Here is an 18,097-nt window from a genome sequence, read left to right on the forward strand (position 1 = left end):
CTGCCCGTGTTTAGCACTAACGAATCAAAGACCGACGTGTATTGCCGCCGGCACGTTGGGCCAGAGCAGGTAGGATAGCCGGTATCTCCTCGGCGAGGGCCGTGGAAGGCACCATAGCTGAGTTCCACCACCAGCTAAGCAGGTGATTCTGCACTAGCTGCTGCATTCAAAATAGCGACGGGCAGATGTATGTTTATTCAAGTATCCCGCAATCAGTTCACGCTGCTGCCTTACAGCTTCACGCCAGGCTCCATCCCGACCTCCGCTGCTGTTTGTGTGAACTTTTCACGTTCTCCCCATGGCCGTATTTCCCCGCCCCGCCCCGCCCTGCCATTGCTCCGGTTTCCTCCCAATATCCCAAATGAGTGCGGGTTTTCTACATTGTCACCAATGTGTGAGTGGTGGGGTTGGTTATAATGTTAATAAATGATGAGTGTTTGATTCGTTCAAATGGGTGGGTAATGGGCGGCGTGGAGTCGGCGGGTGACGGGGCTGAACTGTGTCTCGCTGTAACACCCCACAGAGATACTACGGGGAATGGCAGCGAGATGGGAGGCATGGATTGTGAAGTCCCTGCCTGCTGTCCCTCCCTCGTCCAGTCCACGAGAACAGAAGAGACACACTCCCTCCCCTCAGTAAATACCGCTGACAGCTGTACGCCTATATTAGTACCGACACCAGCTGACAGCAGACACATGTACACAGACAGAGGAACATCCGGGGAAGGGGAAGGGGAAGGGGAGGTGGGGAAGGGGATGGGGAGGTGGGGCCGCGGCATCCCGTGCAAGTCAGAGTCTGTTGGTGGCGTTGTCCGAGTCCTGGGCGGTCTCCGGGTAGACAAGGAAGCCGGTGAAGGTGATGTACTTGCCGTGGTTGCTGTAGGCGCCGTAGCCGTCGTGTTGGTAACTGTAGAGCCAGATGCGGTCTCCCGGCCGCAGAGACAGCATCAGGCTCTGGCTCTGCACCTCCCGCTGCTCCGACTGGCCGTCGTCGTAGATGATGGCCTGCACCTCGTCCTCGTTCTTCATCAGCTTCACCGACATGGTCTTGTGGGGCAGCTTCCCCATGTTGAAGGCGAAGTAGTAGGCGCCGGCGGCGCGGCAGGTGAACACGCCCTGGGACGAGTTGAAGTCGCCGCCGATGTTGACCAGCTCGGTGTCGAAGGCCACCGGGTCGTGTCGGTAGCGCTGGCCGCTGCTGCCCACCACGCTCTCCGTGCGGGCGACCGAGAAGGCGGAGCGGGGCGGCGGCTCGGCCAGCGCCGGGGCGGGGTAGGAGGTCTCGGCCTCGGGGTCGGGGTAGACGAGGCAGCCGCTGAAGGTGGTGTAGGGGGCGGCGTCGCTGTACAGGGCGTATTGGGGGTGTCCGTGGAGGCGCAGCCAGACCGTGTGACCGCGGGACAGCCGCAACATAGCGCTCTGACTGCGGCCTCGCCGCCCCGGGCCCCGCTGCTCGTCGTAGGCGATGGCCTGGACCTGGCTGCCGTCTTGCATCAACATCACGGACAGACCCTTGTCCGGGTGTTTCCCCACCGTGTATGAGAAGTAGTAGGCGCCAGGCAGGCGGCAGGTGAACACTCCCCGGCGCCCGTCCAAGTCTTGGCCGATGTTCACGTAGACGCGGTCGAAGCTGACGGCCATCCTCGGGCCGCCCACCATGCTGTGGGTCCGCACCGCAGAGAAAGCTGAGCGCGGCTCGTCTGCCGGCGCCGCCCGCATCGTCACCTGCCACAACACGGCCAGCAGCAGCAGCAGCGCCGCCCGGTCCGGCATCGTCCCTGCAAACACACGCCGGCGTCAGAGCGGGGAATGGAATATAGTGTGAAGCTAGCGAGCGAGCGGGGACCCGGGGTGGGGCGGGGTATCCCCGGGTGGAGCAGGGTGAGTGGTCCCCGGGGTGGTGGCGGGGGAGACGCGCAGGAGAGTCACACCCCCACCCCCCTCTCATCCCATCCATGGGACCGCGATCCCATCCCACCTGGACACTCACGTCTGTTCTCAAGCCCGTCTCGCCACCATGCCCCGGCTTCAACTACACGAACTGCTGGATCGCCGACCCTCTACTGCCGCGCGCCGCACCTGCAGAATAACCGGGACTGATCTTCCTTAATTCGGCGTCGGTGGGACATGGGTTAAACCCCGACCTGCATGTGTGTAGCTGGGGTCACGCCTGGTATGGAAGGGGACCGGATTCTGATCTCCGCTCCGGGCACAGCGCCCGCCTTTTGCTCTTTGGGCCGGAGAGCTTCTCCCGGCGTGAACTGAGTGAAACAAAACAGTGGGATCTTGCTCAGTGAGCAAGTGGGTGGAGGAAAGGCTAATGGAGTTTAATTCAAACAAGGTGTTGCATTTTTGGAAGTTGAACCAAAATAGACATTCGCAGTAAATGTTAGGACCCTGGGGGGTGTTGCAAAGTAGAGGGATATAGAAATACGACAACAAGGTTCGCATGTAGATAGGCTAGTGAAGAATACTTTTTACACAGTCTTTTTCCACACCATTTACATCAGCTTAGCTGCAGACAGAGCTCATGGAATGGGCAGGAACACAGGATCCAGGGTCCAGTGCATGGAAGTGGGAACCAGGGCCCCGTGAACTGCATTTTGAACTATTGGAATTTCTGAATCATTGGTTATGTCGCAATAACTGTACTGCAGCATTGTTTTGTTAGTTAGACCATATAACCAGATTTGTCGCCTGACCCGCTGAGTTCTTCCTGCGCATTGTGCTATTTTCAAGATTCCACACCCTGTAGTTTCTTGTCTTGAATAAGTTTGTTATTTGTAATTATTATATCTTTATGACACCGATTTCCACACTGACAACTGATGCAGTGTTAATAGCAAAACACACGTTGCTGGAGGAACTCAGTGGGCCGAGCAGCATCTGTAGATTAAATGAACATGTAGCAGGGCCCTTCAGACTGATGGATTGGGCAAAGATAGCTAGTTGAGAGATGCGAGGGGTAAGAAGAATGAAAAGAGCTGGCAAATAATAGGTGGAATGAGGTGAGGACGGGTTGATTGATGGGCGAGTTGGGTGGGAAAGAGAAGGTATAGTAACCAAAGGCGAGGTGAAAAGTGGAGAAGACATGGGTGCAAATGGTGGACCTGATAGAAGGTGAGGAGTGAAAGGTAGAGCCACAGGGCGAGCTGGTATGTAGAGGGAATAGGGTGGAGGGGAGTAAAATGGGAGATCTCGATTTGGGATGTGTGCAAGTTGAGCAGAAGGAGGTGGAGAATGGAACTAAGTGATGGGAGTGTGGGCAATTGGAAAGAAAGCTGTTTCACAGGCAGGGGGACTGTGTTGATGATGATGAGGAGAGGGTATTATCTGAAATTAGACAATTCATTGTTCATGCCGCTGGTCGGCACCCTTTTCCCCCACTTATCATCTCCAGCCTCCCTTACTATCTCTGCCCATCTCTTCCCACTGGACTGGCATGCCAGTCAACCACTGGGTTCACCCATCACTTGCTCGTTCTTATCCCATTCCTTTCCCTCATCTGTCCCTACTTGCAACTCCACTGTACTCCCATCAGAAGGATATCTACCCGAAACATAGTCTGTCCATTTCCCTCCACAGATACTGCCTGACCGCTGAGTTGCTCCAGAAGTTTGGTATTTGCTCGGGATTCCAGCATCTGCAGCCCGGCAGCGCCGACAAGTGTAGAAACAAAGAATTGCAGGTGCTTGGTAATACACAACAGTGTTATGAACAAGGTACACAAAATTGCTGGAGGAACTCAGCGGGTGCAGCAGCATCTATGGAGCGAAGGAAATAGGCGACGTTTCGGGCCGAAACCCTTCTTCAGACCCACTCAGCAGATCAGGCAGTACCCATCTCTGGAGAACATGTGTCGGAAGGAACTGCAGATGCTGGTTTACACCGAGGATGGACACAAAATGCAGGAGTAACTCAGCGGGACAGGCAGTGTCTCTGGATAGAAGGAATGGGTGATGTTTCAGGTCGAGACTCCGTAGTTCAGCACTGCTCTCTGCTTGTGGTGGGATGATTCGGTTGCCTGATAACAGCTGACAAACTGTCGACACTGAAGAATGACAAGTTTGAAGAAGGGTCTCCGCCCGAGCGTTTGTCGACACTGGGCCTGTACTCGCTGGAGTTTAGAAGAATGAGGGACCTCATTGAAACGTACAGAATAGTGAAAGGCGTGAATAGGGTGATTTCACGAAAGGTCACTGGAGCGTAAATCCCCACTCACGTGACCGAAAAATTTAACTGGGGGACAAGCGTCACTTCCGGTACATGTTAGTGGATGGGAAAACACGCACTTTCACACCCGTTAAAAACATCGAAAACGGCCAGGTTTTGAGCTGCAATTTACTGTGCTAGTCGGGGTGACCGTGAGGAACAGCGACCTAAATTTACAGTCCAAAATAAAGATAGAAACTAAGGTAAATACAAGCGGGAACTGAAGGTGTAAATACAGCGGAAGTTGATTGCCGACATTTTTCGTGGAGATTTAAAGATCCAAAATATCGGGAATTATCGCGTTTGCTCGCTGCATTTCATCAAAAGTGGCATTATTGGCTTTGTTATCTTTATTCATTTGTTATATGAAAAGTATTAAAAGTTAGAAACCCGTCAGTAAAATTGCAAAATCGCCCATTGTTCTCGGGTGGGTTTTAACATGCAAAATGAACACGCTTCTGAAGCTACATTCACCATTTAAATAATCGTAAGCTTGCATCTCAGTAAAATTGATTTCCAAACGCATTGAGAGTTTACGATTATTTAAATGGTAAATGGAGCTTCAGAAGCGTGTTCATTTTGCATGTTAAAACCCACCTGAGAACCATGGGCGATTTTGCAATTTTACTGACGGGTTTCTAACTTTTAATACTTTTCATATAACAAATGAATAAAGATAACAAAGTCAATAATGCCAATGTTGATGAAATGCAGCGAGCAAACGCGATAATTCCCGATATTTTGGATCTTTAAATCTCCACGAAAAATGTCGGCAATCAACTTCCGCTGTATTTACACCTTCAGCTCGCTCTTGTATTTACCTTAGTTTCTATCTTTTTTTTGGACTGTAAATTTAGGTAGCTGTTCCTCACGGTCACCCCGACCGGCTCACTTAATTGCAGCTCAAAAACTGGCCGTTTTCGATGTTTTTAACGGGTGTGAAAGTGCGTGTTTTCCCATCCACTAACATGTACCGGAAGTGACGCTTGTCCCCCAGTTAAAATTTTCGGTCACGTGAGTGGGGATTTACGCTCCAGTGACCTTTCGTGAAATCACCCTATAGAGTGAATGTGGAGAGGATTCCACTAGTGGGAGAGTCTAGAACCAGAGGTCATAGCCTCAGAATTGTACGACGTTCTTTTAGAAAGTAGGCGAAAGGCCTAATTCTGTCCCTATCAGTTCTGACCTTCTGATCTATCTCAGGTGACATTCTCTAATCGCGAACACTTCCCGCCCGACCCTTGTTGAATCAGCGGTCCTTCCCTTCCCTGGGGTCAGGCGCCGGGTGAATAGGATCGGCTCGAACCCGCGGCCGCCTTTACTGAACATAACCTCTCCCCAATAAAGCCGCGCGTTCCTCCAGCAAGGAAGCTTTCGGCAAGGTTAGTGCACACTCAGAATGAAGCCTCTGCACGATTTACAGCTGAACCCAGCGAGAGGTTCCTGAGTTAGCGCCGGGCTGGCTCCGTGTTTTTCACGGGGTAAGATTGCCCTGGATCTCAGCCGTTTCCTCGCTGAGTGGCGCAGGGTTTGAAGGGGCCCTCGGTTAAGAAAGTGCATCGATCGAACTGGAATGGATAATGCTAGCCCGAACCACAGGCCCACGTCTCCTGATCTGTGCCCCACACGAGTCAATTACATTTGCAACTCCTCAACAAACGCAGCCGTCCTTGCCTGCATACGGAAAGACTGGGATGAAAACAATATGCAGGCATTGGCTGTAAGTGGCAAGTAGCATTTGTGTGACAAAAATGGCAGCAAACAACCACCTGGAACAATAAAGAATCAGACCACCCACCCTCCAGATTCAACGGCTTTACCATTGGCAGGTCCCGCACCACCAGCAGCCTGGCATCGCCATTAACCAGAGACTCATTGGACCAGCAGTAAAGACAGTGGCTACAAAAACAATAGACAATAGCTGCAGGAGTAAGCCAGTCGACACTTGAGCCAGCACCACCATTCACTGTGACCATGACTGATCATCCACAATCAGTACCCTGTTCCTGCCTTCTCCCCATATCCCTTGACTCCGCTATCTTTAAGAGTTACATCTGACTCTCTATTGAAAGTATCCAGCGAATTGGCCTCCACTGCTTTCTGAGGCAGAGATTTCCACAGATTCACAACTGAGTGAAAAAATGTTTTTCCTCATCTCCGTTCTAAATGGCCTATCCCTTATTCTTAAATTGTGGCCACTGGTTCTGGACTTCCCCAACATCGGGAACATGTTTTCTGCCTCTAACATGTCCAATCCCTTAATAATATTACAGTATATGTTTCAATAAGATCACCTTTCATCCTTCTAAATTCCAGTGTATACAAGCCCAGTCGCTCCATTCTTTCAACATATGACAGTCCCGCCATCCTGGGAATTAACCTTGTGAACTTACTCTGCACCCCCTCAATAGCAAGAATGTCCTTTCTCAAATTTGGAGACCTAAACTGCACACAATACTCCAGGTGTAGTTTCACTAGGGCCCTGTACAACTGCAGAAGGACCTCTTTGGTCCTATACTCAACTCCTCTTGTTGTGAAGGCCAACATGCCATTAGCTTTCTTCACTGCCTGCTGTACCTGCATACTTACTTTCAGTGACTGATGTACAAGGGCACTCAGGTCTCGTTGTAGGTCAGAGGCTGAGCATTGACTCGCCAACTATCCCTGAAATCTCTCCACAGTCTACAACACATGCCAGGATGGAGCAGTTTCCACATAACTCCAATAAATACTAGACCAAGTGCAGACCCATTGGGTCTGTTCCCCCAACGTGTGGTTGTGGGCGGGGGGCATGCAGCGTCACACACACTAACTATCCCCCCCCCCCCCCCCCCCCCGCACTCACGCTAATTACCCCCCTTGATATTATATTAATATTATTAATTTGCTCCTTTTACTCCATAACCACCCTATCTACTGACGCATAGCCCCCAACTTGCAGTCACATCTAGAGAGGAGGGGGGGGGGGGGGGTGGGGGCGAGGGTAGAGAGTGAGGGCAGAGAGAGAAGGGGCAGAGACACAGAGAGAGGGGAGGAGAGAGAGTGAGAGTGAGGGGGCGAGAGAGGGGGTGCTGAGAGGGGGGGGGAGGGGGAGAGGTGGGGAGCAGGGAGGGGGGGGGATGGTGGAGGGAAGAGGGTAGGGGGTGTGGAGGGGAGGGGGTTTAGGGGAGGGAGGGTGGGGAAGAGGGGCGGAGAGAGGGGGGGAGAGGGGGGGGGAGGAGAGGGGAGGGAGTGGGGGAGAGGAGAGGGGGTAGGGGTGTGTGGAGGGGAGGGGGGTTTAGGGGAGGGACAGTGGGGGAGGGGATGGAGGGGAGAGAGAGAGAGAGGTGGGGGGAGAGGAGAGGGGGAGAGGAGGGGGGAGAGGAGGGGAGAGGAGAGAGAGGAGGGGGGAAGAGGAAAGGGGGTGAGAGGAGAGGGGGGGAGGAGAGGGGGAGAGGAGAGGGGGGGAGAGGAGAAGGGGGGAGGGGAGAGGAGAGTGGGGGGAAGAGGAGGGGGGAAGAGGAGGGGGGGAGAGGAGGGGGGGAAAGGAGGGGGGGAGAGGAGGGGGGACATTTGTTCAGTCATTCAGAGCTCAGACCTCCATGTTGTAGAGACTGATTGAGGCACACCACTTGCAGAGACTGATTGAGGCACACCACTTGCAGAGACTGATTGAGGCACACCACTTCCTGGTTTTATAGTCGCTCCCCCTCCCTCCAGCGGGGGCAGCAGAGAGAATGGGAAATTTTGTAAAATCATTAATATCTCTGTCATTTTTCATTGACGGGAAAAATCCTCGGCACACATATGGCGGAGGGGGGCTCTGAGCAAGGTGGCCAAAAATGATGGCCGTAGGTGGCGGCGTTCTCTCGGAAATCGCAGCACAGAATGCCAAAACCGGTCAAGAACAGACTTTTAGTAATATAGATAACTTCAGCACCATCCAGGATAAATCAGGCCCACATCATTGCCACCCATCCAACACTCTCTGAGTTGAAGGGTGTCATCAGAAAGGTTCTGGAGGCTATATCCGTGGCATAACCCTCCTGCAGGTGGGGTATGACAGACATTACTCCTGCAGACTGCTTGGAGCAATTGGGGCTGCAGTTGGACACACTACAGGGCATCTGGGATGTGGAGAATACAATAGACAGAGCATTTAATGAGCTGGTCACTCTGCAAGAGTGGGGATGGGTGTCCACCAGTAAAGGTAGGCAGGTGGTTCAGGGGTCCCCTGTGGTCATTGAGTTATACTGTGCAGAAACAGGCCATTTTGCCCAAATTCCACCGAGTCAAAGGAATGTTTAATTGTCACATATCCCCCAACAACCCATCTAATCTCTCCATTAAACAAGCTTTCCAATCCTGGTGACATCCGTGTGAATCTGATCTACACCCTCTCTAGCTTAATCACATCATTCCTAGTTTGGTGACTAGAACTTTATGCAACACTCTAAGTGCAGCTTACCAATAATTTGTACAACTATTACATGATATCCTAACTTCTCTACTCAATGCCTTGGCCATTGACGGCAAGCGTACCATACACTTTTTTCGCCACTCTGCAACTTATTTCATGTTGGATACCTTGGGGGAGATAACCTGCCAGGGCAAAAACAGCAGCAACAGCCCAGTTTGTGGCAGCATGGTAGGTGTTGCTATACAGGACGGTACAGGAGAGAGCGTGAGAATAGATTCTATAGTAATAGTGAAAGGGAGACAGATAGGCGTCTCTATGGCTGCAAAACAGCTTCCAATGGAGTTTTGCCTCAATGGTGTTAGAGTCAGGATGTCTCAATGTGGCTGCAGGACAATTCGAAGGGGGAGAGTGAACAGCTAGAAGTTGTAATACATGTAGGTACCAATGGCAAAGGTACAAGGAGAGATGAGGTCCTGCTATGATTTTAAGGAGTGACATAACCGCTTAATGAGCAGAACCTCAAAGGCATGGAATACCTGAATTGCAGCTTTTGAGGTTCTGAGCTGGTGTGTGTAGGAATGGAAGGGCACATCAGCTGAAGGGATGATGCAACAAGATGGGCTTTGGGTTCCTGGATCATTGGGACCCTTTCTGGAGAATGTGGGACCAGTTGCACCTTAACCAGAATGGGACCAGTATCCATGCTGGGTGGCTTGAAGCACTGTTGGGGAAGGTTAAACTGTGCTGCCAGAGGACAGATGGAGAGGTGCAACTACCTAGAGAAGATTAAATTGATAAGTCCTCTCGGCAGAAGAAGCCAGTAAGTACACATCAAAAGATTACGATCCATAGGATCCTGGACAAGTTGGTTCAGTCAGAGGAGATAGTGATGGTAGGGGTTGTTTAGTGATTGGAGCGAATGATTTGTGCTGCTCCACAGGCATCAGTGCTGGGACCATTGCTGTTGGGAATATATACATTATGAATGACTTGGATGTGGATATGGGAGGCATGATCAGTAACTGTTAGTGTCAGCAAGATTGGCAGAGTTGTTTATGGTGTGGAAGGTAGTCATAGGCGGCAAGGTGGGGCAGCAGTAGAGTTACTGCCTTACAACGCTTGCAGCGCCAGAGACCCGGGTTCGATCCCGACTACGGGTGCTGTCTGTACGGAGTTTGTACGTTCTCCCCGTCACCGCGTGGGTTTTCTCAGAGATCTTCGGTTTCATCCCACACTCCAAAGAAGTACAGGTATGTTGGCTTGGTAAATGTAAAAATTGTCCCTAGTGTGTAGGATGGTGTTAATGTGTGGGGATCGCTGGTCGGCGCGGACCCGGTGGGACAAAGGGCCTGTGAGTAATGAGGCTATGTGAATGCATATATCTTAGCAAATAATGCGGGACAGAGGGACCATGGAGTAAAAGTCCATAAGATCCTTGAAGATGGCAGGACAGTAGATGACATAGGCATGAAGCATATGGGATACTGGCTTCATTAGCCAGGCCTTTGAATACAGAAGTAGGGAGGCTATGCTCCAACCTTATAAAATCTTGGTTGGACCTCGGCTGAAATAGTTCTGGTCACCATAATTTCAGATGAATGTGGTAGCACTGGAAGGGTGTAGAGGTTCACCTGGATGTTGTCTGGGATGGAGTCTTTCAGTTATGAAGAGAGAATGGAGAGCCTAGGTCTGTTCTGCCTGGAGCAGCGGAGATGATTGAGGTACATAAAAGCATGAGGTATGTACATAGGATAGATTGCAAGAAAATCTTCCCCTTTCAGAGGTAGATAAAATGAGAGGACATGGACAGAACCATACAGCATGGAAACAGTCCCCTCGGCCCATGCCAAACAAGATGCTATGTCTAAGCTCGTCCCATTTGCCTGGATTTGGCCCAAATCCTTCTAAACCTTTCCTAACCATCTAAGATTCTTTCTTATGCTGCTATAGTACCTGCCTTAACTGCCTATATATATTTATGGCGTTCAGTGTTATCAATTCAAAAAATCATGCAGAAAATGTTGTCCTTCAGGATTTCATTAAATGTTGCCCCTCTTACCTTAAACCTACATCGTCTGATTCTTGATTTCCCTAACCTGGGTAAAAGACTCTGTGCATTCATCCTATTTATTCCACTTTACGCTAAAGAGAAGGGATTAATCGGGGAATCTGAGGGAGAACCTGAGAGAATCATGAGAGTGGTGAGTACCTGGAATACAATGCTGGAGAAAGGGGTGGGTAATTGATAGCATTTAAGAAGTATTGGAATGAGCATGAGTTAAGTTGGCATAAAGAGCTATAGAGGGCTATGGGCCAAATGCTAAGTGACGATGGGTGCCGACAGGTTGGCAAGGATGAGTTGGGCCAAATGACGTTTCCATGTTGTATGATTTTTTTTGGCTTGATGGTACTAAGAGTCATAAATGTAGTGTTAAATATCTCAAATTACATATGAAGATAGATACAAAATGCTGGAGTAACTCAGCTGGGTAGGCAGCATCTCTGGAGAGAAGGAATGGGTGACATTTCGGGTCAAGACCCTTCTCCAGACTGATGTCAGGGGAGAGGGAGATACATAGATAAGGAAGTGTAAGGCATGAAAATAGGACAAAGGGAGTGTAGATTAAGGAAAATGCCAGAATAGATTGTTAACTGGGAGAAGTTAACAACAAAGCAAACAGATAAAATGTAGTCGGAGACTGTAAGACTGGTCGGAGAACTGAGAAGGGGGAGGGATGGAGAGAGAGGGGGAAAGCAAGGGTTACTTGAATTTAAAGAAGTCAATGTTCATACTGGTGAGGTGTAAGCTGCCCAAGCGAAATATGAGGTGCTGTTCCTCCAAATTCTGTCTTGGGCATCACTCTGACAATGGAGGAGGCCCAGGACAAAAAAGTCAATGTGGGAATGGGAGGGGGAGTTAAAATGTTTAGTAACCGGGAGATCAGGTAGGTTTAGGCAGACTAAGCGGAGGTGTTCAGCGAAACGATCGCCGAGCCTGCGCTTGGTCTCACCAATTACATATTACAAATTACATACGTTGTACTGCCCCGAAAGCCAGGACTTCTATTATCTAAAAGGACAAGGACTGCAAAAGCATGATAATATCATCACCCTGGCAGTTTTCCTCCAAGGTACGCACGATCCTGACTTGGAAATGTATTGTTCAAACTTCAACATCACACAGACTAAAATCTGAGATTCTGTCCGCAACCATTACGTGGGACTATCTTCACCTGAAAGACTGCAGCAGTTCAAGACACTGAATCACCACCCTCTCAAGGGCAATTAGTGATGGGCGATAAATGCTGCTCCTGCCAGAGAGGCTCATATTAAAAAAAAGAACAAATGAGAGCTATCACCGAATTGTTTCTGGATTTATGCAAAGTAATCCATTGATCACAATGTGATCCCCGAGCTTTCAGTATCAATTATCATTTTGTTGCTATCTCATCAAACCATGCCCTAAAATCATGTAATTATTGTGTTGTAGCTCTCAATTCATCATCAGCTGCCTGATTGTTGAGTTCACTCTTTATTTCATTACAATATGTGTGAGACTTAATTATCACGATGCTTGCCTAGCTATATTAAGTATAATTATTACACCAACACATCTACACATAATGAATTGAATCCTCTAAAATTTCACAAGGTCCTTCACGGAAATTATATTAAAAAATCACTGAGCCAAATAGGGAGAAATTAAGTGTAAGAAGGAACTGCTGATGCTGGTTTAAACCGAAGATAGACACAAAAAGCTGGAGTAACTCAGTGGGACAGGCAGCATCTGTGGAGAGAAGGAATGGGTGACGTTTCGGGTCAAGACCTTTCTTCAGTCTGAAGAAGGGTCTCGTCCCGAAACGTCACCGATTTCTTCTCTCCAGAGATGCTGCCTGTCCCACTGAGTTACTCCAGCTATTTGTGTCTATCTTAGGGAGGTTAAAGCAGGTTGCCATAAGTTTGCACAATAAGATACGTTTGAAGGCATGTCTTAATGGTGGAGATACAGCTGGATATGTACTCAATTCCTGAGCCAAGACAGTTTTCTGACTGGTTGCATCATGGTATGGCAATTCCTATGCACAGGAATACAGGAGGCTGGTGACCTCAATCCCACCAAACATGGGCACAGCCCTTCCCACCATTGAAAGCATCCACATCAGGCACTGCCTCATGAAGGTGGCATTTATCATCAAGGATCCCCACCATTCGGGTCATGCCCTCTTCTCACTGCTACTATCGGCCACAGGTACAGGAAGTCCCGCACCACCAGGTTCAGGAACAGCTACTTTCCTACAACCATTAAGTTCTTGAACGGACCTACACAATCCTAATCCTGTCTTTGCTAATTAAAGTATGGCCCACCTCATGCACTGCCATAGACTTATGTTCAAATTGTGTTTGTTTCTTTTCACTGCCTTGTAGAATTTGTGTTATTTAGGTATAATTTATTCCTTGTGCGTTGTCTTAATTTATGTAACTGTGATGCTGCTGCAAGCAAAATTTTCATAGTACTCGAACTTCAAATAGAGTTAGGTGGGGGAGTGGGAGTCAGAGACTGGAGGTGATGTGGATACTGAGTAAGATAAAGAAATTGGACAGATTGAACCACTTAGCGGGAAGGGAGGTGGAAAGTGGAGACAGAGGCTGGAAGTCGATACTGTAAGTGGAATCAGATGATGATGGGAAGTAGGAACCAGATGAGAGGAGGATAGGTAGGGACGGTCAGGAGAGAGGAAACTTAGGTCGAATGGCGTTGGTGATGGACAGAATTAAATAGGAAAAATGAACAAAAGGAGAGAGACCATGGGTGGACTAGTGAGAGTGGGAAAGAAACACAGGAGGTGCGAGTTATGTGAAATAGGAAAATTAATTATCCATGGCATCGTTTAGGTTATAATGTATTTGTAACATGTCCTCTCTGTGGCTGGGGGAAGGCCAAGCACTGACAATTTGGGATGGAAATGGGAAAGGGAGATGCTCCACTGATGTTGTCTGTTGTAACAATTTAGATGAGAATGTAGTTGGAACAGTTAGTCCACTTGTGGATGACACCAACATTGGTGATCTAGTGGGCAGTGAAGAAGGTTATTTAAGGTTACAACAGGATTTAGAACAACTGGGAAAGTGGGCCAAGGAATAGCAGATGGGATTTATGCAAATTCTTGGCCAAATGCAAAGATTTGCAATTTCAGATGGGAAGTATGTTTCGCAGACATTTGAGGGGTCACTTGATAATATCATGTATACACACACTATACATGATAATAAATATACATTCTACTAATCTATAAACAGGGATAATTCATATATGGCTAACTAAGGAAATTAAGGAAGGTGGCGAATTTGAGGAAAAGGGTATACAAACCTGGGATGGGTGTATTAGGTCACAGAGTGTTCTACAACACAGAACAGAACCTTTGGCCCAACGTCCATGCCGGCAAAGATGCCGACCAAAACTAGTCCCATTTGCCTCCATTTGCCCTATATCCCTCTCGATCTGTGTATGTGTCCAAATTCTTTAAAATGCTGTATTTGCACCCACATCCACCACTTCCTCAGGCAGCTTATTCGACCACTGTGTAAAAATGTTGCCCCTCAAATTATTTTTAAATGTTTCCCCTCTCACCTTAAACCTATGCCCTCTATTTGTTGACTCCCTAGCCTGGAAAAATGCCTGTGACCATTTACTTACTTATTCCCCACGATTTTATACACATTATATAAGTCTCAGTCTCCTATACTCCAGCCTCTGCCCTGAACTCTGAGGGCTGCCTTCTCTGGCCAGTATATCAACTGGCCTGACCTCTTGTGAAGGAAGAGCCTTTGTAATGTAGGATTCCAAGGGGATGACTATGCCAAGGTTTAACAAGGCTTATGGAGTGACATTGGCAGGCCTGAAATTGATACCCACACTGATTCTGGTCATAGAGTGGCAAAAAAAACCAGGCCCTTAAGTCTACCACATCCATGCAGACCATTTTGCATATCTACAGTGGTTGGCTGTCCGACTTCAGTATCAGGTTACTGAAGAGGTGTGGAGTCACAAAAGGCTGGTTTATGGGGGTACTGTAGATTTTGATTATCTGATGCAATGAATCAGATGGAACGTTGCAAGAGTCCACTCTTTGCTAATTGATCATCAGAGCAACCACTATGTTTTAAAAAATAATATTATTCAATCCCTGAATTAAAATTCTCCATCTGCCATGCTGAGTTTGGAACTCATCCCTTGGGATTTATAGCTTGGGTCCTACTTTAGTGATTTAATCTCTCCACTACTAACCCCTGTGGCCCATTAACTCTCACATGGAGCAACCCGTTACATCTGCTCCTCCAAGTGTGGGAAATAAAAATAAAGCTGCATTTATGTATCACCGTTAATCCCCAAGCACATCCTTGTCAATGATGCGAGCTCCAGGTCCTGTCACTGTGACAGGAAATCTGGCAGCTCATTTACTCCCACAACACCAATGTGGTGATGAGTGGATAATGTCTTTGTGACACTGACTGTGATTTGAAAGCCTCATGCGAGAGACTTTGGTGCTGTCAGTGCTGCGTTTTCACAAGTAGCTGCTTTTCAGCTGGCATGTTAAACTGGAGCTTCCTCTCCTCTCCTCTCACACTGAGAGCAACTGGGAAAGAGCAGCAGCCTCTTTGTGTTCACACCAGCAGCTACACGAAAAAATATTAAAATATCAAATCAGGACCTATCTCCTTGGGGGAAACTGGGAAAAAACTGCAGACGCTGGAAATCTGAAACAAAAAGAGAAAATTCAACCTGGAACTTTAACTCCATAGATGCTGCCTGACCTGCTGAGTGTTTCCAGCACAGCCTGCATTGTCTTCCTGGGGGGAACAGACTGGTAATCTGTATTGCTACCCACAGACAAGGTGGTTGCGATGCTTCACCACGTTATATGATGAAATTGCAGCACAATTCTTCCCTTTTCATTCTTTCACTCTGCAAATCTGCAGCACAGTGCAGACACCTCATTCCGTCCACTTGCTCATACTAGCTCTTTGAAAAAGCCTTCCAGCTCAGTCCCTCTCCCACTCGCCCGACACACCTATGTATGTTGTTGTCTGTTCAGTCTCGCTGTCTGGTGTACGCTCTCTGCTGGTGCATTGTCTGGACTCTCCTCGCCTGATGCACACTCTCCCCGCCGGTGCACTAACTGGGTCTGGTACACTCTCCCTGCTGGCGCACTAAGTAGGTCTAGGACACTCTCCGTCAGATGCACTCTCTCCACCTGGTGCCCTGTCCGAGTCTGATTTGCTCTGCTGGCCTGGTGTGCTCCAGTGTACTCTCCATGTCTGCTGGTATGATATCTCAGTCAGATGGGCTATGTTGGTCTGGTGCTTCCTCCCATGTGTAGTCCTCCCATCTGTTGTGTCCCGCTGGTCTGGTGCCAACGCATATGGGAGCTCTGGGTCCCTCCACAAGTTGGCACTTCCTCCTCACTTTCGCTGGTTCCCTGTGGTGTAATCGGTGAGCGCGGTCACCCCACCAGAGCAAGCCCAGCCGAGTGGCCGCTGCTGGACCCTGCATGGGGTGTCGAGAGGGCAGGTGGCTCGGGAAGCAGGGAACTGAGCAGCCAGCATCTGCCTCTGGTTTATCCCGCCTCACAGCCAACTGTGGCGCCGCTCTGAACCAACAGCCTGAAATCTCTCTGGAGTGGAGCGAGCCCGGGTTGTGGCAACGCCCCCCCCCCCCCCCCCCCCCCCTCCCCCTCTACCCCTCCCCCACCCCCTCTACCCTTCCCCACCCCCCCCCCCTCTAGCATCCCTCCCCCTCTACCCCTCCTCACCCCCTCTACCCCTCCCCACCCCCTCTACCCCTCCCCACCCCCTCTACCCCTCCCCACCGAGCTCTGACAAGGTGCCGCCGGTGGAAGCCCCCGTGGATGCTGATGGATTGTTGGGGCAGCTTAACACAACACGGACAAACACCAAGCCGCAGAGAGAGAGAGACCGGGGGGGGGGGGGGGTGCAGGTCGAGAGGGGGGGATACCCGGGGAGGAGGTCAGGGCAAAGATTAAGGCGGTGCCTCAGGATCGAGGGGGTCGGGACCAGTCCAGGCCGACATAGCACTGTCGCTACAACATGCCCTTCGTTGATCAATGGATAGAGGGGGATTCTCCACAATAACAAGCAAGGTGTGCAGAATAGAAAGAAAGCCAACACACAGCAGCACACCGGGCCTGTCTGAACCTTGTCTTGAAAGGACCCTGTTTCCTTCCCCTTCATGTGCCGTCTGCATTAACAAAAGACCAACTGTTACAATCGACAACAGCCTGTGTTGTTTGTGAGAGTCAACAGGGAGCACCGGGGAGAGATCATCTATAACTTCAGCTGCTCGCTACGGGGTAGACTCTTGGATCGAAGGTAGAGGTTGCGGAAATAGTGGGGGTGCAGCGAACATGAACAAGGACATCAGGCAGGGGCTCCCGACAGGGAGGGGTGGAGAAGGGAAAGGGGGGAGGAGGTGACAGAGGGTTCAGGACGAGAAAAGGGAGAGGAAAATACAGAGAATGCAGAAGGAGAGAGGAAAAGAGGCGCTGAGAGTTTGGTCCCAACCGAACACCCTCTGTAGGTTTCCGTCTCTCTCCCGGGCAGTACTGGCACATGAAGCAAGTTGTGGTGGTGAGCGGGGCAGGGGTGCAGAGGGAGGGAGAGGAGGTTGAGTGAGAATGGGGGATAATGGGGCGGTGGGAGAAGGAGGTCACACATGCTGTCCTACAGTTCTCCACTTGCCAACCCAAACATTTTGTGAACAGCCACAGCGCCGAGCTGGTTGTTAAATACGGATGGTGCCGTTCTACCCTCAGATCTGGGGGTGGGGGGGTTCTGGGTTTAGAGAGGGGCTGACACCGCTTACACCCCTGGATCCATCCCTGGCAGCCTGGCTACACGTCGTGGTCACTGCACACGGGACAGGCATAAACATATTAAATTCCCATCAATGGGAATAATGGGACAGCGACAGCGATTTGAGCGGATGGTGCAGGGCTACCACCTGTGCTCCGTGATACAGCGAGAGTCCTGGCTGCCGGCGAGCGCCTGCCTCTTACCTGGGTGTCTCGGGGTGAGTGGAGTCCCGGCGTGGCTCGGTGTGCCGCCCAGGTGTGGGTGAGGCGGGCAAGCGTTGACCAGTGGTGCCGGGCGAGGAAGCGCTGTCCCGCTGACGCGCTGGCTGCTCGGTGAGTGGATGCGGCAGAGGCGGGGCGCCGGCAGCGGGCGGGCGGGGAGAGAGACTGCGAACAACAACGGGGGGTGGGTGGACGGAATCAGCGACAGAACTGCCCCACTCAGCAGCTGGCAACACAGAGCGGAGAGGTGTGCACCTGGCACTGGTCCGCCCGTGTGCGGGACCGATCACCTCTCAATCCGAGTGTGGGCGAACAGTACACACAGCTCTGTCTGCACACGATGCGCGTAAAACAACACAGCTTCTGCATATTTTAATTCTGGCTTTATGTGTAGT

The 18,097-nt window shown here is 50.1% G+C and overlaps 1 protein-coding gene across 1 annotated transcript; it reads right to left on the reverse strand.

Moving 5' to 3' along the window:
• Positions 1-636: 636 nt before the first annotated feature.
• On the reverse strand, positions 637-17,877 carry c1qtnf4 (C1q and TNF related 4). Its single transcript, XM_033039275.1, has 2 exons — positions 17,685-17,877; positions 637-1,777 (listed from the first exon to the last, which is right to left on the reverse strand). The coding sequence occupies exon 2, from the start codon at positions 1,770-1,772 to the stop codon at positions 789-791; it is 984 nt and encodes a 327-aa protein (XP_032895166.1). The 5' UTR covers positions 1,773-1,777; positions 17,685-17,877; the 3' UTR covers positions 637-788.
• Between the last annotated feature and the right edge of the window lie 220 nt (positions 17,878-18,097).

This window comes from Amblyraja radiata, chromosome 20, assembly GCF_010909765.2.
Source record: "Amblyraja radiata isolate CabotCenter1 chromosome 20, sAmbRad1.1.pri, whole genome shotgun sequence".
Classification (NCBI taxonomy): Eukaryota; Metazoa; Chordata; class Chondrichthyes; order Rajiformes; family Rajidae; genus Amblyraja; species Amblyraja radiata.

Excerpts from the sequence above, each read along its gene's own strand:
- c1qtnf4 (XM_033039275.1), bottom strand. The coding sequence starts at position 1,772 with ATGCCGGACCGGGCGGCGCTGCTGCTGCTGCTGGCCGTGTTGTGGCAG.